General features: G+C 34.4%; 1 protein-coding gene across 1 annotated transcript in view; it reads left to right on the top strand.

The window, feature by feature from the left end:
- Positions 1 to 24614, top strand: part of PPP3CB (protein phosphatase 3 catalytic subunit beta) — a 36637-nt gene that overhangs the window by 8245 nt on the left and 3778 nt on the right. The window contains exons 4-12 of the mRNA XM_085312172.1: positions 490 to 601; positions 1536 to 1681; positions 8494 to 8633; positions 8731 to 8808; positions 8907 to 9001; positions 10745 to 10870; positions 13744 to 13821; positions 18376 to 18457; positions 19311 to 19408. Coding sequence (XP_085168298.1) covers positions 490 to 601; positions 1536 to 1681; positions 8494 to 8633; positions 8731 to 8808; positions 8907 to 9001; positions 10745 to 10870; positions 13744 to 13821; positions 18376 to 18457; positions 19311 to 19408 — 955 coding nt within the window. The remainder of the gene's footprint in view (positions 1 to 489; positions 602 to 1535; positions 1682 to 8493; positions 8634 to 8730; positions 8809 to 8906; positions 9002 to 10744; positions 10871 to 13743; positions 13822 to 18375; positions 18458 to 19310; positions 19409 to 24614) is intronic.

Genomic DNA, 24614 nt, shown 5'->3' with positions numbered 1-24614 from the left:
TTCCAGAGGAAAAAAGGCTTACTCTATCCATTTTTAGTTCAAAAACAGTCCCCAAATGATGTAGCTGTCTTTAATGTAAATAATTTTATGCTTCAGATTCTGTGAATAAATGTCTGCCCTCCTCCTTAGGCCAGTCTTATTGTAAAATCTGATTTTACATAGACACATACATGATCTCTTTAGATTAAGGTGTTCTATAGTACAAATCTGTTGAGTTTTTTTTACTCTTGAGTGTCTAGTAAGTGTAAATATTTTTCCTGCATCCTGTTCAGCTATTCTTTTGGAAAGTAATAAATTTGCAGAATTCAGGTGTAGAATAAGTATATTGAATCAGGGAAGTAGTGTTATAATATATTTTTAAACTGTACATTTTAGGCTGTACTTGCATTTGAAGTTATTAGCATTTTTATTCAATGTTTTTCAGTAATAACAATTTTTAAAGTTCTTGTTAACTTGTTTATTTTATTGGATATATTTATTTTTCAACAGTGTGTGCTGTACTTATGGGTCCTGAAAATTCTCTATCCAAGCACATTATTTCTTTTGAGAGGCAACCATGAATGCAGACATCTAACAGAATATTTTACCTTTAAGCAAGAATGTAAGTACTATCCAAGAATGTAAAATCAGCTTACTTTCAACCCACTAATCTTTGTTCAGCTGTCTCGTTTTGCTGGAGAGATGGTAGTCTCTAGCTGTAGAAAAGATGTTGCAAGCATTTTGAGCCTGCTGATGTCTGTAGAATTGTTTGCAGTTGTTAGATGTGGTGTTGGTGTATAAGTGTATGGAACACTGGTGTCAATAAAGGTACATTTTGGAGTAAGGATTGATGTATCAATACTGTTTTTAAAATCTTGGAGAGGGGAAGGTTATTGTAAATAAAGCACAGACAAGGGCTAGGACTGCACTTCAAATCTTTTGCTGTCTTGACTGTAATCAGGAGTGTAAAGTAACTGGCAGACAGCATTGTGAAGCTAGCAAGAAAACCCTACTGCTGCTGTAATTTTTCCATTTCGGGAAGTAATTTTAACTGTACTAGTGTAAGATCACTCTTCTGCTGATGGAAGCTGCTCCTCCATTTGGAGATTTTTAAGTATAGATCCATTGATCAATGTATCAGTGGTCCTGGTGAAACCTATTTTGATGTAGATAAAAGCAATGTAGTAGAGTCTATAGGCAGTTTTTGACTTCTCATTCTAATGAGAATGCCGCAAACTTCTCAGTAACATTTTATTTACTAAAGTATACTGTATAATTGTACAACACAAAATAGTTCCCTGATTTTTTTTTTTTTTGAAAAAAAAATTTTCTCCAAACTTAACACAGCAGAAGAAGAAATGAAAAAAGTTTATAGTTTAAGAAGAGAATATGTGTTGGAATCATACTTATTGTACAGTTTGATATTTTCACTTGAAGTTTTTTTTTTTTTTTTTTAAAGTATTTAGTTTTTGAGATTGTTTCTTAAAATTAAGATCTGTTATATTACTTTTTTTCATCTGATGTGTTGTTCCTAATGTTTTATATTTTTTTTCCAGGTAAAATAAAATACTCAGAAAGAGTCTATGATGCTTGCATGGAAGCTTTTGATTGCCTCCCTCTTGCTGCCCTTTTAAATCAGCAGTTTCTTTGTGTTCATGGTGGACTTTCACCAGAAATAAACACACTAGATGACATTAGGAGAGTGAGTATTTCGTGTATTTGAAAATAAGTGGAATATGAAGATTTACATGATGCTATACAAAGTCATGTTTGTGAAATTGTCAGGATACTGTTTTCTCATCTTCTCTCTTTTGGAAGTGTAATTCAGGAACTGAAACCTAGGCTAAGAGTTTTTAATTAAGATAACGCTTAGCCTGTCTAGTGCATTTTTCACTGGGAGATTTCCTTGAAACAGTTGGAACTGTCACAAAACACTCAAAAAAAAAAAAAAATCCAAAAGTCCACCAAGTTTTCTACGCGACATGGTGTGTGTGAAGAGCTTCTTACTCGATCTGTATAGTGCTTAGTGTTTCTTAGGAGATAAAAACTGCAACTCTCATGGCTATCAGGACTGAGCTCATAAAAGTTAACTGTAATCTTAAAACCAATTGATGTATCAGACATCATATTTCAGTTATTCTTATAACTTCTATAAGTCCTATTAAGTGGTAGGCTATAACTTTGTGTATTTTTTGGGAGCAGTGCACTTGCCTTAAATGGATTCCTTACTCTCTTCATCAGGTGGATTTTTTTCTTTTTGAAAGAGGCTGCGAAGTTGCAGCACTTAATAGAAGTTCAGATTGTTATTTAAAATGGGAAATTTGGTAGGCATTTGATTAACAGCTGTAGAATACTTCTCACTGTAATAAATGTGCTGAATGTCTGTATCGGTAAGATGTTTGAAAACAAGTTTCAAAAAGGGAACTATGGAAACTAAATATTCAATCGCATGCAATTTAAAGGAAGGAGAGTGTGATGACGTCACGTTTCTAACTATCTTTTAATAAATTGGGTTTAACTTGCAATAAATTGGGTTGTAAGTAACAATTAACTTGCAAGCTTAATTGTTTTTTTGTACACTCCTCCTAGTTAACTTAGCTGACATTTTGACTACAATACTTGGCTCTTTTCAAGAAAGTAATATTAGATTACTTAAGTTTTGGGAAGCTAACATAGAGCATGACAGGAGTGGTGTTCTATTCTTGGAACTCATTTTCAAAAGTTAAGATTATTCATTATGGAATATAAAAAATTATCAGTTATATGAGAAATGGAAATACAGCTGCTGTCCAGTTGTGTGAAATCTGACTTCCCTTGATCATTGCTAGTAATGTGGTTCCTCTGTAGGAGGGACAGGGTGAGAGGGGAGAATGCTCTGTCTGATGTTGAGCCAGCTGCATGAGTGACTTTCTTGTGGCTTTCAAAGCTTCCGCGTTTGCCCTTAGTCATATCTTTTGTCATCTCTGAAATTTTAGAAGAAACTGGTAATAACAAATTGGCTTTACCAAGGAAACAACTTCTAAAGGGACAAAAAATTTCCTTATGCGAGGCTTCTTGAACAGATGGGTCTTATGCAGCTTAAGTAGTGCAGCCCCTTCTATAAAGATCCAACTGCTTTAAAATCTTTATCACTTGTATGGTTGAAAGCTTTTGCCAAAATATGCCAGTATTTCTTCCTCGAGGAAGGTGATCTTATCTGTAATGGATCATTTGTCATCTGTGAGTCAGTAGCCATCCATCTGCTATTTTCTCTACACTTAGGGAAAGAAGAAAATTGTGTGTATTTAGGTATCTTCTTCATTAAAATTGCAACAGTAAATATGTCAATGGGGTACCAGTAGGTCATTGTTTTACATGCAGTAGTGAAGTTAGTTATAGAGCTTTCATGAGCATTATACTGTTTTTAGATAATCAGGGCAAGATCTCTAGTAAAGTGGTCTTGGTGTAATTATTTCCTTTGAATAAGATGACTATTTATTCTCCTGTAGTGCAATTTCTTTTACAGTCTAATGAAGGAAATACTGTTTTGAAAATACTTGTAATACCAGAAAAATATAATGAAAATGAGCTATTCTTTTGCATTGTGAATTTTTGTTCACAAAAGAGGTTGGTCTTCATTGCTTTAAGCAATATGTAAAGGGAGAATCTTCTGAAGCATGTGTGTTCAGATTCCAGTCCACAAAGTTCTGTCCTTCGTAATGATTCTGTTGTTTGTGCGAATTCGCATTATTATACTACTTAGAGTAAGTTGTGGTACAAGAAACTGAGGCTGTGAATGAAGAGAATGAAATAAAAGATTGAGGCTCTACTAAAGGATTCTCTAGCAGGAAATCTGCTTGTTGCATTTGGCATAGAATTGATTAAGTATAAGTTTTATGATCGCTATAAGATTAGCTTTGCTAGTTTTGCATTAATGATAAACTTAGGTTAGAGTGAATAGTGGAAAATTATTGGAATTAGTTACTATCTTTTTCATGGGCCTACTATGGAAGATTTAATGTACAAATTAAGAGTTATAATTTTTAAAAATGGAAAAAATGTGTTCTTATTGGCTAGTTGTGGGGGTTAAAAATCAACATAGCTGCATTTATTTTCACAGTATGTATGTAGAAATGTATTACAAGCTCCTCATCTGAAAGAATCAGAAGTATTTTACAAATTCTCTATACATAACTTTGGAATTGGGTTTCAGATTTTCGAGTGAGGGTGGAACATGCATACTGTCCGGGAGCTGACTCCGACATTTTGTAAAGTTGAACAGGACATGAAATCCATTTTTAAAAACTGAACAGGCGAGCATAAATTCCTGCTTCTGTTATTTTCTTGGGAATTGTTTGATTAGGTGTGACTGATCAAATATGGGAGTTTCATCACTGTAACTGGGAGTCTTTCCTGTTGTTACTCATCTCTTAGCACATACGACCAGCAGTTCTGGATTTTCAAAAGCTGAAAGCTGAAACAGAATCTGTGAGCGTTGTAGCAGCTTACACTTGTAGTGCTGTTTTGGATAAGTGCTTTCCTGGTTTTCCTATTCTTTGTTCCTTTTCTGAGTGAGGTGTGAGTGAGTCCTTTGTGATTTGCTAGGTGCATCTGGAAATCAAAACCGTTTCTGTTACGATTACTAACAGCTAAAGGATAGTTGATTTCAGCTTAAAATGTAAATAGCTTGTTCAATGAAAACTTCAGGATCTTATGTGAGGCTGGAAGAAATAATAAATTTATATATACATGGAACAAGATATTTCCAAAGTTTCCAAAGTTTTTTGGAAAGAAATGCAAAAGAAACAAATGTAGTTTGGAAAAGCACTTTGGAAAGCCACTTTGATAGTAGGATTGTGAGATTTGGTTTTTTCCTTTTTTTTTTTTTAATCTTAGTCTTGGAACTAATTTGGAAGATTTGGAAGTCAGATAAATTTAAGGGATACTAGTACTTCAGAATGAAATACTAACTTGTGTGTTTATGTATATGAAAGTCTCTTATATATTTCTTCTGATGAAAACCATATCTATAAATGTAAGGCAATGTTATTTGATCTTTGAGCCTTTTTTGTTTGTTTGCTTGTTTTTAAAGAATCATCTGGTAACTTAAAAAAAAAAGCGCTATTAATGGCTTGGCAGCTGCTCAGTAGCTGCATTAGAGCTTGGCCTACGCTGATAGTGCAAGATGTTTTCAAATTAAATAGGTGATATAAAAAGTCCCTTTTATGTCTAGGAAAATATTACATGCTTGTGATACAAGTGTGATATATGAAACATAGCTTTTGTAAACAGTCAAGGTAATTGTATAATTTTACAAGGCTTCTTGATTTACTAGCAGAAATTTTTGTTTAGGACAGGTCTTCTTTGCAAACATGTAGAGACATAATCATCTGGTGTAAGAAGGGAATCACAGCTCTAAACAGGATAGGTTGTCAGCCTAAAGAAGAAATTCTGTGTACATGCAATTTCTGCATCATGGTATTTTTTTGTCAGCATTGTTGATATTCGGGAAGGCGATTTAAATCTACATGAACAAAATGATTATTTTTGCTGGCATAAACTCATTTCCAGTAGAGGGCAGCTTTCATAGTCGCTGTAACAGTAAAGCCTAACCAGAAAAGTTGCTGCAAATGTGTCTCTAATTTCCAAGAAACCGCAGTTTTCTGAACCTTCAAGTAATCTGATTTTTGTCCTCTGAAGCTCATTTACACAGATGTTTTGATTGTGTGGGTAGAGTGCTTCTCTTTCGGAGATATGTCCATCAATTTAGAGGTGGTACTTAGTCGATCTCATATACACTGCCAAGACTTTTGCTGAAACAAAACTCTTTAAGTATGGTGATTCAAAGCCCAGTGCCTTATAAGGAAGGAAGTGTCTAGATAAGATGACAGGACTCTTAATATTAAGAGAGACAGAGAAAGAATTGTATCTGATTTACAACAAACAGTCGTTTTATTTAGTTGTCTGTGATACTAAGGTTTAATTAGTAAAATACTTTGAAATATATAATTTTCTGTTAAAAAAATAAAATAAAATTCTGCATATTTAATAAAGGAGAAGTACCCTGTACTTGTTCCATTTTTGTCAGTGGCAGTCCATCACTTCCTACTCATGTGCATTTTAATGGGGGAACTACTGCGATTCTGTCTTTATGCTTTACTTCCTTTCTGTGATTTGCTGAAATTTCCTTTACTTTGGCTATATATGACTGCCACTCTTCACTGGCTTTCACATAGTTTTTTAGGGCTTTATTATATAATAGTACAGAGGAAAATCAGGACAGATTAATTAAAACCGGTGTCTGTAACTTCAAGTATATGAAACTTCTGTAAAGGTGCTTTTTCTTCAAATGTAAAGTAATTTCAATTTGCTCTACCTTGATCTACCTCCAAGGTTTTGTGCCTTCTGAATTTGAGCATCTATGTGGAAGAATAGTGCAATTTTATTTAGTAGCCTTAACTTCATAATACATAGGTATTAATTTATATTTAGTTATCTTAAGATATGCATTAAAAATATGCTACCTATATCTGATAAACGCCATGTATAGTGATTCCTATTCTAAGTTCTCAGTTAATGGAATCTTGTTTAGAAATAAATTATGCTAATTTGAATTGAGATTCTGTTTTGCAACGGTCACAACCTATTCACAAATAGTTAATCAGTTACAAGTATTTTGAATTAACTCATGTGCTTTGTTAACCTTTCCTGGTATCATTATGTAGACAAACCCTTAAGTTGTTCTGATTTGATGTATGCAGTCTGGGTTGAGTGGAATGCAGTGACATTTCCTTAAATTTTGAGATGTCTTGAGAAACATGCCAAGTGGTAGTCTGATGTATCTAGTGAAGGAGACATTGATCTGATGTGTATGTAAGTATAATTACTTTTTGCAAGCAGACCTCCGTACTTCACTACATTACAGTTCTGAATACTATGAGAAGGTAGTTTGGGAGAGAGGTGTGGTGTTTCCAGCAACCAAAAATTTTGATTTATAGCATCTTCCTCTATCCCTTTGGCCAAAGTCATAAGGAAAATCCTTGAAGAATCAGTCAATAAAATTTCTTAGAAATACTTTCTAGACTTTCAGCCTTCTATACTGCAGGAAACATCAATCAGTGAACAATTGGATCTTCCTTGTATAAATGCTTCAGTTAGTTCCTGGACCCAAATTTGTTGCTGGAGGTTTAGAAACTTGATGGTTTAATCTACAGAAATTCAGGTACTTGCAGAAGTTGATGGACTGACTTCTTCAATCTGGAAGGAATATTCCATACTGGGTTTATCATCCAGTGTGGGAAATGTTAAGCCACTGGATTTATAATATGGAATAAGTCCCAACAACACCTTCAGTTAATACCTGCCTTGCCATTATCTGGCAGGAATTTGTAAAGATCTGGACCTTTCCACTTATGTTACAGGTGGCAGCCTCGGGAGCTCTGATTTTCCAGGGCATGAGAGAGCTTGGCACTACTGCTGGTTCCATATTTGAATGGATTCCTATGGACCGTTAGACTCTAATTCACCAGGTGCTCACCAAACCTCCTTTCGAACCTGTCATGAAGAGTTAAGTGTTCTCTAGTACCATCAAAGTCTTCTTCTTTGGTATGGGAGGTAAAGTGAGATTAATGCACTGTCCATCAAAGAACTGTTCCTACATTTCTTGGATAAAATCATCTTGTGAAAAAACTCCAGCTACATAAAGATCAAATAAACTTTACATTGAATTTGGGATATCTAATTTCATTTCTGGGAAATTAGAGATTGATTGAATGTTACCTAAACAGGGTATTTTCCTTTTGCGTTATCAGATGCTCTCTCCTCCTTCCCTCTGCCCCTTTTCGCTGTGGTTACTAGGAAAGTAACAGACTGGTAAAGCACATGTTTGCAAGTGGACAGAAGTAAAGAAGCATCTAGAGAAAAGAGAGAGGAGAAAACAAAAATAGACATCTCTAAAAATATTTATGGCCCATTCCAGTAGGGCCATAGCTGAGAAATAAAATCTATGTGAAAAATGTAAATGGACAGCTAAGCTAGTCATCTCTTCATTACATTGTTAAACAATCCATTATGGAGATAGTGGAGTTTTTTTGATGGTATATTTAGTCTGTTACAGTCAGTTCTAATTGTTCATAGTTTCTTTTATCAAACCTGTTTTCTGTACCCTTACTCTTTGCTAATTCCTGGTAATGACTCCAGATTGATAGATATGGCATGTGTGCAAGGAAGAAAAGGACCTTATTGTTCCTTGTTTGTAAATTAATTTTATATTACACATATCCATCAGTCTGGAATTCATCTCCCTGCTTCTTAGAACTAATAAATCTTATTGCTTTTAGCAGGTTTGGTTCTTTTGACCTCTGCCTTATTTGATGTGGAGGAGAGGAAAAAAAATACAGAGCCTACTTCTCTTTGATATGATTGGGATTTATTCTACAAAGCCATGTCATTGATGGATATGTAGTATAACAAGTGTATAAAATTTATTCATTTACTATTTAAATAATCTTTGTGCTATTGCTTTTTCTCAAACAGTTAGATAGATTCAAAGAGCCTCCAGCATTTGGACCAATGTGTGATTTACTGTGGTCAGACCCTTCAGAAGATTTTGGAAATGAAAATTCACAAGAGCACTTCAGTCACAATACAGTCAGAGGGTGCTCCTACTTTTATAGGTAGGAGTAGGCTAGGTTTCATTTGATGTTTTAATGCTAATCCTTGCTCCATGTTTTTAGAGACTTTCTTTTATTCATAATTGTTTCCATTTCACAGCTATCCAGCAGTTTGTGAATTTTTGCAAAATAATAATTTGTTGTCAATCATTAGAGCACATGAAGCACAAGATGCAGGGTAAGTACTTTGTATCCTTCAAGAGCTTATTCACAATGTGAAGTAAAAATTAACTGTCTGTTGTTGTATGATGTAAAATATTTTGTTTGGTTTTACAGTTATAGAATGTACAGGAAAAGTCAGACTACAGGGTTCCCGTCATTAATAACAATTTTTTCAGCACCTAATTACCTTGATGTCTACAATAATAAAGGTAAGAACTTGTTATAAAGAAACTAACTGTATATATTACTAAAACAGAAATGCGATATTAAAATAAAAATGTCTTACTAAATAAGTTGTATAATATCAATAACTTTTTGCCAGGTAAGAAATTAGAGAAAAATAATTGCCTGAATAAAAGTTATATTATTAAAGAAACACACGTAACATAAACCATGATCTCTTATAAAAGTAGCCTGCAGTAAAAGTATGGGCCAAAGGTTTCTTTGTAAAAACTGATGCTGTTCAGTATTTGTGAGTGTATCACCTGATGTCTTCCAGTCAGGCAAGGCTTTCGTGTGCTGCTAGTAATTCACTCCTCTGGTTGTCTTTAGTTTGTGAGCTAAGAAAGGAAGGGAGGCATTAGTGAGCAGTCTCTGCATGGCGTAGCTTGCATTGCGCGTTACGACATCTGAGTCTTTAATTACAGAGGAAAGTACATGCTTACCGCTTACTTCTTTTGATGAAAAAAGTTAATTACTAAACAAACAAAAAAGCCCACAACACTCATCAACGCGTGGTCACTGTGAAGAAAATGAGTCAGAGAAGATGCCAAGTTTTGTGATATTACAGGGCCAATAATGGATGTGTTTAGGAAGTTGGGGAAGAGCAAATGCTGATCTAGATACTGATCACTTTTGGAAATGCTGAGTGGGAGGTATCAGAGAGAAGGAATTAATTTTTGCCTGTAAAAGATTTGTATTTTTGTATCTGTTAAAGATAAAGCTATGATATAAAGTTTGCTTAATAGTGTGGAGAAAGATTTACAAGTCGAAATTATAGAGAAAAGCGTAATGTGAATGGATGTTAGTAGAAGTTCAAGAACAGAAATAGTTAAACAAAAATAAAGCCTGCTGAAATGCATGGCATTCAAGTATGTGATGAATGAATGATCTCCAGGTGTTCAAATAATGCTCTTTTGAAACCAAGACCTCTTTCCTAAATTCAGTATATTATGTTTCCTCTCCCCCTTTCTTCCTTCCCTCTCCAACTCATCTCCAAAAGAAAAACTCCACTCAACCCACAGCACTTATGTAGGGTGATAAACTGTATATAGGGAAAGATGAGTTGCTGCTGTTTGTACTGGTTGTAAAGTAAAGGAGAAATAAAAATAGCTTCATCTGGCTTTTACCTCTTTTTTTCTATGGATATTGATTCTAAGAATCCTTTTTACCTGTCAGGTGTTCCCAGTGCAGTGCAAGCATAAATACGGAAATATATGGTAAACATCTATGTAGCTTTAGAATGCCGCTGTTCTTCTGTTTTGTTTCTCTATGCTCCCCCTTCTAGGTTTCTGTGAGTTTATTCCTCTCTGTATGAAAGGGAGTTACAGAACATGGGCTTACAAAAAAGTAAATGGGGAAAGATATTTTAACAGGAATAAAACATGAACTTGGTTATACTACTGTTTTGAGTTAGATTTAAAAAGGTCATGAAAAGGTGTAAATTCAGCAACTTTAACAAAATCCTGTGTTCATTCTTGACCTATTTTAGGATAGTACAAAACTATACTGAACTTAGCAGTACTTTAAGCCTCAACATTTGCAATAAGATACAATCCAAAGTTCTCTATTATAAATCTGTTCTGTAAATACCATGAAAAAAGAGAATGGTATATCTCTGGATATATTTTCTCTGTAGTACAAAATAGCGCTAAAAAAGTCCCTATAGCTTTGCGTTTGTGGTACTTACTGGTTTTAAACATTCTTTCTGAAATGTCTGAATTTTGTTGTAGCTGCTGTATTAAAATATGAAAACAATGTGATGAATATTCGTCAGTTCAATTGTTCCCCTCATCCTTACTGGCTACCAAATTTTATGGATGTTTTCACGTGGTCATTGCCATTTGTGGGAGAAAAAGGTAGGCAATAGTTGTACATTAATGAATTTCTTTCCTATTTCTGCTAGTTTGATGGTATTGAGAGCAATTTTTTTATATATACCAAAGAGAAGCTAAATATATAGTTTTTGGGGAAATGGGTATCTGTTTGTGTCTTTATGAGGCAGGCTTCTTGAGCTGTTGATTATAAAGAGGATTTGATAGAGTTATTAGACTGTGCTTTGCAGGTTTTTTGGAAGTAAAGTTGCCGTTTCTGAGAAAGGGTAGAGTGAATTACAACATATTCTATAGCTTTTGGTTGTTAAGGTAAAACTGCATCTAATAGAGATGGTAATAGAAAGTGTAATTCCCACTAAGAACATGTATCTGCATTATGAAGCAGTACCTAAGTAGGTTTTCAAAATTTGAACTTCATATAAAAACTCTGTTCATATTCTGCAGAACGCGATGATAAGCATTTTGTTAATCGGACATTATAGGTGTTACATTCTTGAAATTATTAAACCTTTCTCATTTTTTGGGATGCTCCTGTAAAATTTTAACTTTTTTAGATAGTTACCTTTTCTGAAGGTCAATTTTGGGGGGAGCAGGTGCTAAAAGATAATTTAGCGCAGATCCTCATTTTTTTTCCCCTCTGGAGCCTGATAACCATGAATCTAGGACGCTAGGGCTCCGAGTAGTCTTCAGTTAAAAAAAACAATGAGGTTAGAGGCTAAAAGGGTCTGTTTAAAATCCCTCCACAACAGGAATTGGTCTTTTCATAGAAGAGATCTGGAAAATTTCTTTCTAAAGTACCATTGCGATGATATATTTGCTTCACATAAACAAATCTAGAATTATGGATTTGTTTTAGTTAGTGAGCATTTACAAGCAAATAATTAAGATATTTTTTAGGGTGGTTAACCCATTCAGCAAATTTTTGTGGTTTTCAAGCCAAGGGAACTGACAATTGGAAGGAGATTTTTATTTACATTTCTTTTAAGAGATGATGCAGTACATAACCCTTTGCTGTTGCAACTGTTAAAACTGTTTATTTTGAATTTCTTACTGCTGGCAGAAAAATTCTTTTCTGCTCCTCAACATGTATGTTCCTCATACAAAAATAAGGGTCATTAAACTATTTGGTAGCAAATTCCGTACAAATAAAATGAGATGATCCTTCACGTATGTGAATAAACCGTTGAATTGTCTTTCGGGACAATTTTTATTCCTATAACTACCGGACAGCGTCACAGAAGAAAAGCTTAGAGGGCTCTTAAACAGAAGAATACCCTTTCTGACCTGGGAAGTCCTGGAGCATCAAAGTATTGGAAGCTGGGAAAGTGTTTGGTAGAAGCACTGCTACGTGCTTACCTGCAGCAGGCATCCCGAGCCGTCAGCTGTTCGGGCTTGGCAGAGCCCAGGTGCTGCGGCCAGGCGAACCTTTGGCACGACCCAGTACGGCTGCCTTAAGTCAACTCTGTTCTAGCGGTCTGGACGTGGTAGCCTGCCGCAGCCGCCAGGATTAGTTATGGGAAGAATTTCTAGGAGTGCACAGTGTGTTCTGCACTGTGTTGTGGCATTTTGCAGTTCAGTGTGTCTGCCTCAAGAACAGGCTCCCGGTTACTGCACATCAGAAGGTTTGTAATTCTCCTTTCTCCCATTAGCTGCATGTTTGTGTGGGGCTGCAACAGAACCCGTCCTTTCCCATGCTCTGAGCACCTGAACAAGCGAAAAAGGATATGCCGTCATGCTTTTCATTAGGTCAGACACCTTTCAAGCTAGCAACTCATTTTTAGTTGTCAGTTTTAATATTTCTGCCAGCCATCTAGTTATAGGTATGACTGTGAGTTACCAAGATCATAGTTTTGAAAAGGCATAGCATGATTCGAGGATGCATTAAGATTTTTTAGCTCAGTAAACAAAGAATCGATTGCACTGCATAATGCTTTGCCACTTTCATTCGAGAAAAACGAGTTTAAATTGGCTTAGGGTAGCAGGGCTCTAGTAGCATGATTAAGGGAAATGGAGATTGTGCTTTGCTGTGGGAGATTTAAGACCGATGGCTTATTAAGTCTAGCAAAACAAAGGACCATGTCTTTATGGATATGCTGTGGGAATATATATCAAGAAAGGAGAATAGCTTAGCCGATAACACAGAGATTGTATGAATTAATCGTGAATAAGTTTGGCCAGGAAATAAATAAATAAACAAGGTGGTTAGCCATCTGAAGTTCTGGGAAAGTTTTCTAAATACTTTAGTGTGAGGAAACTCTCGACTGTCTCTTATCAAGAGAGTCTGATATATATGTGAAAGATTGACAAAATAGCAAGATTCCTGGAGATAGAAAGTATAAGCCTTTTAGTACAAGTTTATGTATCCACTATGTTGTAATTTTTAGGGAGAATTTGAAAAGACATGTAGTTTGCAATATATTTATATCATACTATTTTTATGCTGTAGTGCTTCTGCCAGGAGCAGAAATGGAATAGCCAGGCATAGCTGCAGAAATGGAATAGCTTTCTCCCTTTATATCTAAATTTGAGCAGTCAAAATGTTTTCATATTTAAGTAAGTTTTGCATAAGATCTAGTTCAAATGAAGATGAATTGAAATGATTTTTCCTAGTGTAGAAATACTAATAATACACAAGAAAATAATTCCTTGTAAGATAGGAGAGAAAGTTCTATGATGTTCTAGTATTTGATTGTTAGGTGGTGTAATTTTTAGTTGATAGTTTTTCTGAGCTTTTAAATTCTAAGATAGTGAATATTTTCGGGACAGTATTACTTATCAACAGTTATCATGTGGGAAGTTCATTTACTGTAGTTGCAGGTGACTAGTTACATCTTAAGTGCATGAAAATACTTAAAATTAGATAGGCAATTAATGAAGATTTATTCTTTCCTACACAGTAACAGAAATGTTGGTGAATGTTCTGAGCATTTGCTCTGATGATGAGCTGATGACAGAGGGAGAAGATCAATTTGACGGTAGGGGTCACTTTTAGATATAACAGGTTTGCTGATGTGGAGTTTTTTGTTTGGTTGGTTGTTTTTTGGGGGAAATACTTGCAGTATAGTAGTTGATACTATAGACTGGAATTGGAAGAAAATTATCTTCGCATTGCTTTAATATTACTGGCACTTTTGGGGGGTATCAACTGTATTTTCATGTTTGTGATTAAAAAGCAGTAATGGTATTGTTTGCAAATATTCATATATGACCTCTATTTGAAGCTGAAACCTTTTTGTGAAAAATTCTCAGTTTATCAAAACTTTAAAAGTATTAACATACTAACCATATTTGCAGAAGTACATCTTGTGTACAAGATTAATAAATATCTAAATAGTGCAATAGTAATCTAGAGCAGTTTTATCAAAAGCTCTTGCATTTCATAATGTAATATTTTTTCTTCAGTTTAGAGTCAATACAGGTAAAAGTCAGAAATAGTACTTATGGCGCAGTACTGCTTAAAATAGGAAATATAAGTTTAAACTTTGATATTTGAGTTTAAAGCATAAAAGTTGGAGAACTGTTATATGTATGTTTTATAATAGATATTTATGTAATAAAATATAACATCTTTCTGTCCTGTAAACTGATATGGTGAATTGTTAAGGAGATGTTTTTAGGATTGTGATGATTAGGTAATAACATTAGATGGTGATTAAGATGTATATAGCCTTATAACAGCATATCAGAGAGTTTTTTTTTCACAGTAATGCTTAATATAACATCTGAAAGATTCTCAGACTTGCTTCATTTTATGCAATAATAGAATAGATTTACTGGATTGTTTGGTGATTGGAGAGGAGGAAGGAATGTTTACAGCAGACTTTGAGAAGCACTAAAGATCACATATAAAAGATCTTAGAGACATCACCCCATTCTTTAGTGTTTGACAATTGCTGTGTTAAAATTCAGGAACAGAATCAGGCTGTGCTATGCAGCTGTGTATTTTAGATTGGAATACATGGATCAGGAGCCACTTGAACTTTGCTGCCATCTAGGTTGTTGCTAGAAATGTGAAAAATTAGAGAGTTTCAGATGTGATCCTGCAAAGTTAATTTGCCTTTCATGCAAGTAATCCTGCTGAACTGGGCATAGAACAATTAAGTTGAATATTTGCAGGATTGGGCATTTGGGTTTTCTGAGGTGATAGACTTTAGGCTATTTGGTGTAAATGCAGTCATCAGTTGATTGCATATGCCCTGTTTTTAGTACAGTAGTTGCACAGTTTCCTAATTTGAATTATCTTATTCTTCTGTCTCCTTTAACAATTTCTTTGCTTGATGCATATCTCTTAATGCCATCTAGGTACTGTCTATGCTTTATCTTTTTATGTGAATGGATTTTTTTTTTTAACTGTTGACAAGCTTTCACTTGTTTATCATCAAAATTTAAAATGTACTCAACAATTCCACTTCTTATTCAATTAATGCATTTTTAAGTGTTGCAGTTTTCCATTTTCTTTTTTTTCACATTTGTTTTCCATTCATTCTTTATTACCACTGCCAAGTTAAATATCTTTATTTTGTCTCACTCACCTTTTTCTCCATCGTTCACTTCCTTTTTTTCTGGACTCTCCATCTGAAGAGCGACTCATATATGGCAATAAAAAAGGTACAGACCAGACAGAGTAGGAATGTTTTGGAATATGACTTCAAGGAACCTAACGGTACAAGTTTTAGTGCAGAAAATACCTGCTTGTGGAGAGACATATGTAGGTTTTTATTTTATTGCCCATTTTAATGGGATGCTCATAGTGGTTTTGTATTTTGTTATCAGAAGTCATATTCCAAGACATCTGTCTTTCTGAGCATGATTTTTTTTCTCCTTTCTTCCATTCCTTTTTTGTAGAATTTCATTCTTTTACCTGTTTCTAATACTTTATCTTTGGCCCTGCATGTGTAGGGAGCTTTCAGTTGTCTGTCTTACTCTTCAATAACTTTATTGTGAGCATTTTTTCAAGATTGTGCATGGAATGTGTTTATAGAATGTTCCAAAACCTGGTTTGTATAGTACTTTTAGTTTCCTTAAACTGAGATGTCAAAAAGATACTTCCTTATTGTATGTGCAATTTTGTAGATGGCTTGATACAAAATTTACGAAGAAGTCTGCTAACTGAAATTCAGTCTATCACCTGTTGGGTTTTTTTTTTGAAATTCCATTATAGATATTTCCATGCAGAAAAATTCTTCTGACGTTACTTATCTAATAATCCGTTTGCTGTCTGTATAAATTTGTCACTTCAAGAGAATATTTTTAATACTTGGAAATACATTAGATAATAAGGGTATTTCTGAAGATTATGTGAATTTTTTGGCGCACCGCAGTGTGTTTCAAACTCTCTTGCGCGGGCATTGGGAATGAGGAATAGGAGAGTTCTTTGCTCTATCACCTATAACGTAAGGTGTAATCAAGACATTCTTCTGCAAGGAGATGCCACCTTACTGTGCCTTTTCTCTGGACTAACCTGCAGTGTTGCAGCCTGAGGTAACACGTATGTGGCCTTTTGGTTTGGCTTGGCTGTGTTGCTGCCAGAGGACTCGAATGGAGAAAACTCATGTAAAAATACCCTAAACCAGCCCTTTCTAGGGCTTAAACCTTTTAAGGTGTAGTGACCTCCCAGAGCTGAGGTCTGGGCACTAGCACTGCCTGAAAGCTTCTCAGCCTGCATTTGACAGTGCTGCAGCCCGCTGTAGGTAGGAGAGAAATTCTGTGACCTGCAGTGGAAGATTTATGGACCTTTATTTAACTCTGGCCTCCTCAAAAACTCTGAAAGAGCCCCCTTCTCATTCCAGATCTTCCTCATGTTATTTCAGTGGTGTTCAAAGAGCAAAAGTAAAAGCTTTTAGAATTTTACAATTAAATTTTAACTTAAAAAAAATATTTTTAGTAACAATTTATTTTTTCGATCTATCAATCTATCCTATTATAAATTTTTCCTGAGCCTTCTGTTTTTTTCGTTTGTCTGTTTGTTTTGGTGTGTGCGGTTCATTAAATTGTTCCGTTGTCTAAAAAATCCTTACTCAGTAGTTCCTGTTTTTTTTTCCTTTCATTTAAATGGATTGGCAGATATTTGTCATACCCTGGGACTCTCTCATCATGTTCATACAAAGGTCGTCTCTTCCTCCCTTTTCTCTTTGTCTCCACTACATGGTTTTTGCTTGTGTTACTCTGTTTACCCTGGTATGCCTTTTTTTTTCTCTTTGTATTCTCTTTGCTTTGGTGTTCGGGATGGGATGTCCTCCCACTCCTGTTCAACAGAAGGCCTTGGATTCTTGCAGCTTTCTTCTCCCGGTGTTGACTGTTGTGCTAAGCTGTATGCACTCTCAAGGGGAAGCTAAATACTCCAGAGCAGGGAAGGAAAATGGCTTCTACTTTTTTTTTTTTTTTTTTTTTTTTTTTTTTTTTTTTTGATGGAAGTAGGCAAATTCTAGGATATGCAGCTCTCCATGGTGCACTTCTGTGATTCTGCTACGTTCTTGCTGCTTTGTTTGGCAACCTTTTCATGAGCCTTTTCTCCTGCCTTGAAGAGCAATGAGATAAGGAAGATCTGGAGCCTGACAGAGTTGTCTGAGTTTGTTCACTCTCTTTTGGCCATGTGTGTTGAATTCAAGAAGCATGACTGAGTTCCTCTTACCCTGGTGTGATGAAAACTTTCCCTCCCTAATGACTGATGAGAATTCTGAATTGATTTTAGTTTGAGTATCTCCCCATCTGCCAGTGCTGTTTTGGGGGAAATGGGGTGTCAGGAAAGGAAAGGAGAATGGAGAGAACATTTTTTTTTTAGGGTATAAAGACAGGCAAAGGTAGCTATCCTTCCAAATCCCAAGCCTCTCTGCTGAATTTTATCTTCACTTTTATCTGTCACAAATGGTATTTCTCTGCTTGTTGGAATATGCAGTATTTATTACAGATTATTTGGTATTTGTAAATTCTGCAAATGACACAAACCTACAATGATGCAGAACAAGGAATTAGATAATAAGGGAGCTAACACTGCAAGTATTTGATTTTTTGAGTTGTGTGTGTGTGTGTGTGTGTGTGTGTTTTGGGGAGTTCATATAAAACCAAGGAAACAAACAACTATTTTCTCCTGGATAACTGTCTGAGAATTGGCACTAAACCTTGTTTTTTGTGGCTTTAATATCTTTTTGGCTTCTATATTGAGCTATAAGACTACAACCTGATATACATGGATGTCAGTGAAGAACTTCAAATGTAAAATGTAGGCGAATGAAATATGATAGTTACTACACTGCAATGACAGTGATACAGGTGTTTGCTAGACTTAGCAAATCCTTGCGAACATCTTAAACTTTTTTGTGTCTGTTTTGTGGACACAGAGGTGGTGACGATTTTGATGGCATTCTGAAGCCTTAATTTTGTAACTTTATGGGCCCTTAGGTGTTTGGGTACTGGCATTCTGTCAAGAGTACTGAACTTAAACAGTTGTGTTGAATTTGATGTGCTCTGTAAAATGGTGGCCCAGTGAATACTCATGAGCTTGAGACTCTTTCTTCTTCCATTGAAAGTAGGTACAGCTGCAGCGCGGAAAGAAATAATCAGAAACAAAATTCGTGCAATTGGCAAGATGGCAAGAGTCTTCTCTGTTCTCAGGTAATTACATGGCTTCTGCATTCCTAAAACACCTCGTGTTATGTATATGAGGAAAAAAATAATTCAGGATCTTAGATGCCAAGCATTCTTCAGGCAGACCACTGTGCATCAGAATTTTGTTTTGTATATAGAGGCACTCCATTGATGTTGGAATTTTTGGATAAAGAATATTTTAAGGTTATCTTTGAGATGTGTTTCAGGAGTTATAAATTGTAGTACCTAATCTTTAAGTTAGGAGTTATTTGCCCAGTCCTTTAACTACAAGTGTCTGAAAGGCAATATCGAAATAGAGATCGAAATCAAAGTTACAAAGGAGAAGATCAGGATTCTACAGAAATTTTTGTCATACCAGAAAGTTGAAGACTCAGTTTTTTGTTAACTACTTAAAAATGCTGTTTTCTTGCACCTGTCTAGATCTAGAGATGTCATACTTGCATTTCACCAAAAGGTATAGTTTTCTACTGACCATAATTATTCCAATAGGGATAATATTTTTAAGTTGGTATTTCCCAAAGCATAGACACTTTGCAGTAAATTATGATTTTTTTTCCTATGGACTGAGACATGTTGAGTACCTCGTGAGGCATTCAAGACCAAGTTCAAAGCCAAAGAGCCTGCATGTGAGTAATTGCTCACAATTTGGCTCAGAATTAATCTGTTTATAAGCCCTAGACAGGGGAAAGATGGGTATGGAATAGAATCTTCTCCTCCATTTTAGCAGTTTAAACTTGAATTTGTATTAAATCTTGATACACAGAAAGCATAGCAAAAATAGGCTTTCCCTCCTTATTTTATTTTAATGCTTTAATGAGCAGATATTTTAAGTTACTGTTGTTATTTTTTCTTATACCAGGGAGGAGAGTGAAAGCGTGCTGACACTCAAGGGTTTGACTCCCACTGGAATGTTACCTAGTGGAGTGTTGGCTGGAGGACGACAGACCCTGCAAAGTGGTAATGATGTTATGCAACTTGCTGTGCCTCAGATGGACTGGGGCACATCTCACTCTTTCGCTAACACTACACATAATGCATGCAGGGAATTTCTTATGCTTTTCAGTTCTTGTCTTAGCGGCTGATACAAGCATAGTGTTATGTGTTAATCAGGCAATGTGAAATGGATACTTAACCAGGGTATAAAACTAAAAGCAAACGAGTTCAGTAGCGTCAGGCCACTTTTTTCAGACTTTAAGCTTCCTTAGTTAAGAATTTTTCAGGTAGTGCAGATGCCTCAGGTGGGGTGACCTCATAGATCTGATAATGGAATCTTAAGTTATTTGATCATTGCAGTGATCATTTGCAATGTAATTTTGCATCCTTACTTGTCTGCCTTTCATTAAAATGGTTTTATTACAGATGTGTTAGTATTTTAATTGATAATGTCAAGTACTTTTTGATGTTAGTATTCACAAACAGCTACAGGCTGCAGAGTTTCACATTACACTCCACTGGTAGATAGAAATGTGCTATGTTTTGTACCCTGGTAATTAATGCCAAAGTTTGTTCTCTATGTTGTTTGTCAAATGTTCTATGTATAATTGACCTCCCTGAATTGTCCTTGTAACATGCTGTTTCCTTCCTCTGCAGATGTAGCTGCTTTCTTAGATCTGTCTGTCTCTCTCTAGGTATAGATGTATGTCTGTATAAGTGTTAAAATTAAACCACTATCTCAGACACTTGTCTGTCTCTTGATGTAGAAGCAATGTTGTAGCACCTTGTTTTTGAGGTTTGCTGCATTTGCTGCTGCACATTGTCTGTGCATTTTGAACAATAATGTACTTGAAAAATATTCAGTAATTGTTATAAAATCAGTTGAGAATAAAGGGATTGAATTTAAAACTTGTAAATAAATTAAAATAAAAGGGTGTTATTAAGTGTGCATATATTTTTGCATGAAAATAAAAGAACTATATACAAAATATACCTGTAATCTGGCTCATTGAATATTTTGTAAAAGTTTTTTTTTATTATTTTGTTGAATCATTGGATTCTTTTTTGCAGAAGACCCATAAATGATTAACTAGGCTTAGAGAGAATGTTATGAGCTTGTACCAAACATATTAAAAGGATGAAGTCCAGGTTTGTGTGCACAATGCTGGATAAACTGGACTTCATATCACTGTGCAGCACTCTTAAATATAAGTTATTCAAGACTTTATTTGCCATTCTCAGGCTTTAAAAGAAAGTGTAACTGTTAATCTGACTATTGAATCTTATAACCATTGAAAGATTGTGATGTATTGATTAACTGAATACTACTTTTTACACAATCTATTTTCCAAGAGTAGCTGCTTTTTCATTTACGCTGTTTATTTGAAATTTGTAAATTTTCTGATAGGGTTTTTAAAAACTTTTCACTACATTTTCTATTAAACTATCAAAGCTGTTCATTAATGGCTTTGAAACATGGATGTCACATTTTAAGTCATTTTTCAGTGGACATATAATGTCTGCAAGTAAGTTTATATGTCCAATGTATGTATGTGATTGTTTTGTGAATGTCTATAACAGGAAATGGTGTATGTTTCTTAATCCATCCAACTATTCCAAAAGCATATGTTCTAGTTTTAATTTTCATTGTGTAATAAGATACTCTATTATGCTTAAAAAAAATGAGTCTGTAATCCTCTCATTCATTTAATGGATTTTTGTCCATGCTGCATTACAAATATTAGAGAGGATCAAACTGACTAGAAAATTTTTTTTAACATAAGACGTACAGCATTCTACCGTTATTGAAGATATGGGACGTTTAGGAAATCTGGAAAATGCTTTTTGGATTTTTGTGGGTGTTCTTTTCTTCAGTAGAATTTTTGATGGCAATATTCCTTGATGCATTACATTAATATACCTCATCTGTTTTAGCCATGTTAATTGTTGAAAATAATTCATGCAAATGTTAGTTCTCCTTAAATTACATAACTTCTTTCTTATTGATAAAAAATTTTACTGTCTCACTCTTTCAAAAAAAGTAAACTTTTCCAATGATTGTGCTTAATTGCAAAGGCAGAAATAAAACAAAAATAAAATAAAACTTCACTAATTGATACTCTTCTAAACTACCACAATATCAGTGAATTTATGTTCTTGGTAAAGATAGGCTCACTGATACTATAGTAGGGTTTCTTCTTAAAAATATATAGTTGTTTTTTGAAGTATATTGTAGTATGTTGATCCATTTATTATCACTAACTTAAACTAGTGTAGATTTGAGAAAATAACAGTATTGATTGACGTAGTATTCTTGCTTTTCCCGTTGTTTTATTCACTTGAAAATCACAAAAACCACAAGTATGTTATGTTTTTTCCAAGTATTAGAGTGTTTGTTTCTCAGTGCTGTATTGGGAAATGATTTATTTGTGCTGTGAAAGCTATAAGAAATGGAGAGTATATCTACATTTTGCTGGAGAGCTGGGCTGAAAATATGTCAGTGCAAATATATATGTAGGCATAAATGCAAACATTGCACTTTCTCATGTGTGTAGTGCTGACTTAGAGTTGCTTGGACTTTGACTTTAGGAAGTGTAATTTGCACCCAGTTTCACATTTTTGGACAGTAAAAACCTGAATTGCAGAGGGATTTTATTCTAAGATTCCACTAAATGAATACAATTAATTCTTAGCCTCAATAATGTATTCTGTGCTAGCTCTTAGCAAATACCACCACCCTTTCAAGAACTTGTTGAGCCACTTCTCATACGTATTACGAGATACCGGCCATTCTCACAGAAGGACCATTGATGCCTTGTTGGCGTGGATGTAATTTAGAGCCAAAAGCATTAGTCAGTCAAACACAACTACTTTATGGAAAATGATTGAACAGATTCTTACTGCAAAACAGGTGTCCGAGAGTAAAATAGAAACTCAAACTCTAGTGAAAGGCTTAAACAAAGACAAATAGATTTAATTCTTTTTTTTTTTTAATAATGCAAAGCTATAGCCTATGGAACAAGTCAGTACTTGAGTTATTCAAGAAATATATAGATATATTTCTGAGAAAGGAATCAAAGGTTATTTCCAGATAGCTTTAGTGTACTAGGATAAGACTAGACTTGACAATCATGGCCTTTGTATGTTTCTGGGTTTTTTATGTGGATTTATGACTTTCATTACTGTATTGCTTGCTAAAATATTAAGGACTACGCTAAGAACGTCTGTTCTTTAAAGAATAATTTCCTAGTGACTTGAATTCCATGGAATTAAACTGTCAAAATTTGTTTAACAGGCCTAGATCTTGATTCAGCAACATACTAAATGCAAACTTAAATTTAAAATTGTGGGTGCTTCCATGGAAGTCAGTTGAACTAGCCAAGTACTTCCTATTGGAGAGTTTAATTGCTGCCCTGGCTATTAGTCAGAGGGGTAATGAGATATTATTTTTTATGTTGGTTAGGATTTTACATCAGATGCAGCCTTTAATGAAAGGGGAGGGCACAGGCTATATTTGAGGAGGGCAAAGCCATGGAATGATTTCCTTGGAACATTCTTGTTTAAAATTTGCTGTGAAGGAGAGAATTTTCTGAGCAAATCTGAAACTTTAGGAATCTTAGTTCTATTAAGACAATATAATGTTTGTTCTAGGTTTATCAAGATTTACAAGGGATAGAGATTTAATTTAGAGGAACCTGAAAAACAAACAGACCAAAAAAAAAAAAAAAAAAAAAAAAAAAAAAAAAAAAAAAAAAAAAAAAAAAAAAAAAAAAAAAAAACAAAAAAAATCCTTATTTTCCAAAAATGCTTTACTGTCTTTTTTTTAATGCTTGTATTTTCCAGTCAGTTTGTTCTTTTATTTCAAGTTTAAAATTTTCTTTTTCTTAACTGCTGTGTATATTGCAAGATCTTTCTAGAACAAGAGTAGTGCAAGTAGAATGAATTAGATGTAAATTCTGAAATTTGTGTTTATGACAAGGCTACATAATTTACAGAGATAAATCAGTATTCGTGATCTTTTCAGGAAAAGATTGAAAACGAAGACCCGATAGGTAACAGGAAATGGGGGAAAGAAGTGTTTTTAATACAGTTTTGTATTTATATGGCAAATTATGATAATTTACAGTATGAAAGTATGCACTTAGCCTTTTAAAAATAGATCTAAAACTAATTTATTTTTTACAGTTTGGGAGAGGCTCTTTCCCTTAATGTATCCATTCAGCTGCCTTTTTGCTTTAATTCTGGGCTTCCCATGTCTCTTTAGATTTAGGTGTAGGAAAGTGGTGTTTTGTTTTTTGTTTTTGTTTTTTTCTTTTTTGGTAACTTGGACCGTGCAGTTTGTAAAAGTTAAAATATGCAATATGCATATGTATTTCACAATATTTTTACTACAAATTAATATAGTTATCTTTCATTTCTGCTTAGATAGTCTGAAAAATAGTTATGCCTAACAGGTTAAGTTTATGTTTTATGTTTGAAAGGAAATGAGAAGTAATAAACTTAGTTTGCTTTGAAGAATTCTGTTCTGATCTAATCCCAGGTTTCTTACTTAACTCCTTTTCCCGTTGTTCACTTTAATATTCCTTTATGCTTTCTGTTGTTAACAATATGTATCAAGCATCAAACAGGTTTGATACACTGTGTAGTATCTTCTGATAATAAGTTATGGGATTAGAGGCATGACAGAGGGTACGGGAGGATAAAGGTTATTATTTGAATTAACTGCAGTTTAAGTCTTAGTTGCACATGGTTTATTTAGCAAGTCTGCACTAATAAAAGATTATTTTGATTTTGATGGTCTAAAACCTTACGTTAAACTGTACATTAAAGCTTTGCTGACTTCTCGAGTTAAAATGATTGAAAAAATCTTACACCTAAGAAATCAAAGCTACGTAGTAAGCTAGATTTTTCTTTATGTTCACATGAATTCATCCACCAAGGATTTGTTAAACTCAGACCTCTTCCTGCTGTAGACTCTGTTGCTGATCCACCTAAACACTTAATCTTATGAGACTTTGCCATGACTTCTAGATTGTCCTATATGGTTTAAATTTTACAAATTCAGTTTATAAGCTATATGTATTTTAGCTTAAAATGCAATGAAAAATTGAAGTACTAGTTTAACTTCAGAGAGAAAATATAAATAAAGCAAAAGATATTTTCTTCATATTAGAACACTGATAGCATTATTTTTATAGCATCCTTATTGGTAGTTTAATGCTCACAGATG

This window comes from Rhea americana, unplaced genomic scaffold (assembly GCF_003343005.1).
Source record: "Rhea americana isolate MKP2758 unplaced genomic scaffold, rheAme1 scaffold_36, whole genome shotgun sequence".
In the NCBI taxonomy this organism is placed as follows: domain Eukaryota; kingdom Metazoa; phylum Chordata; class Aves; order Rheiformes; family Rheidae; genus Rhea; species Rhea americana.
This window is presented reverse-complemented; position numbering and strand designations above follow the sequence as displayed.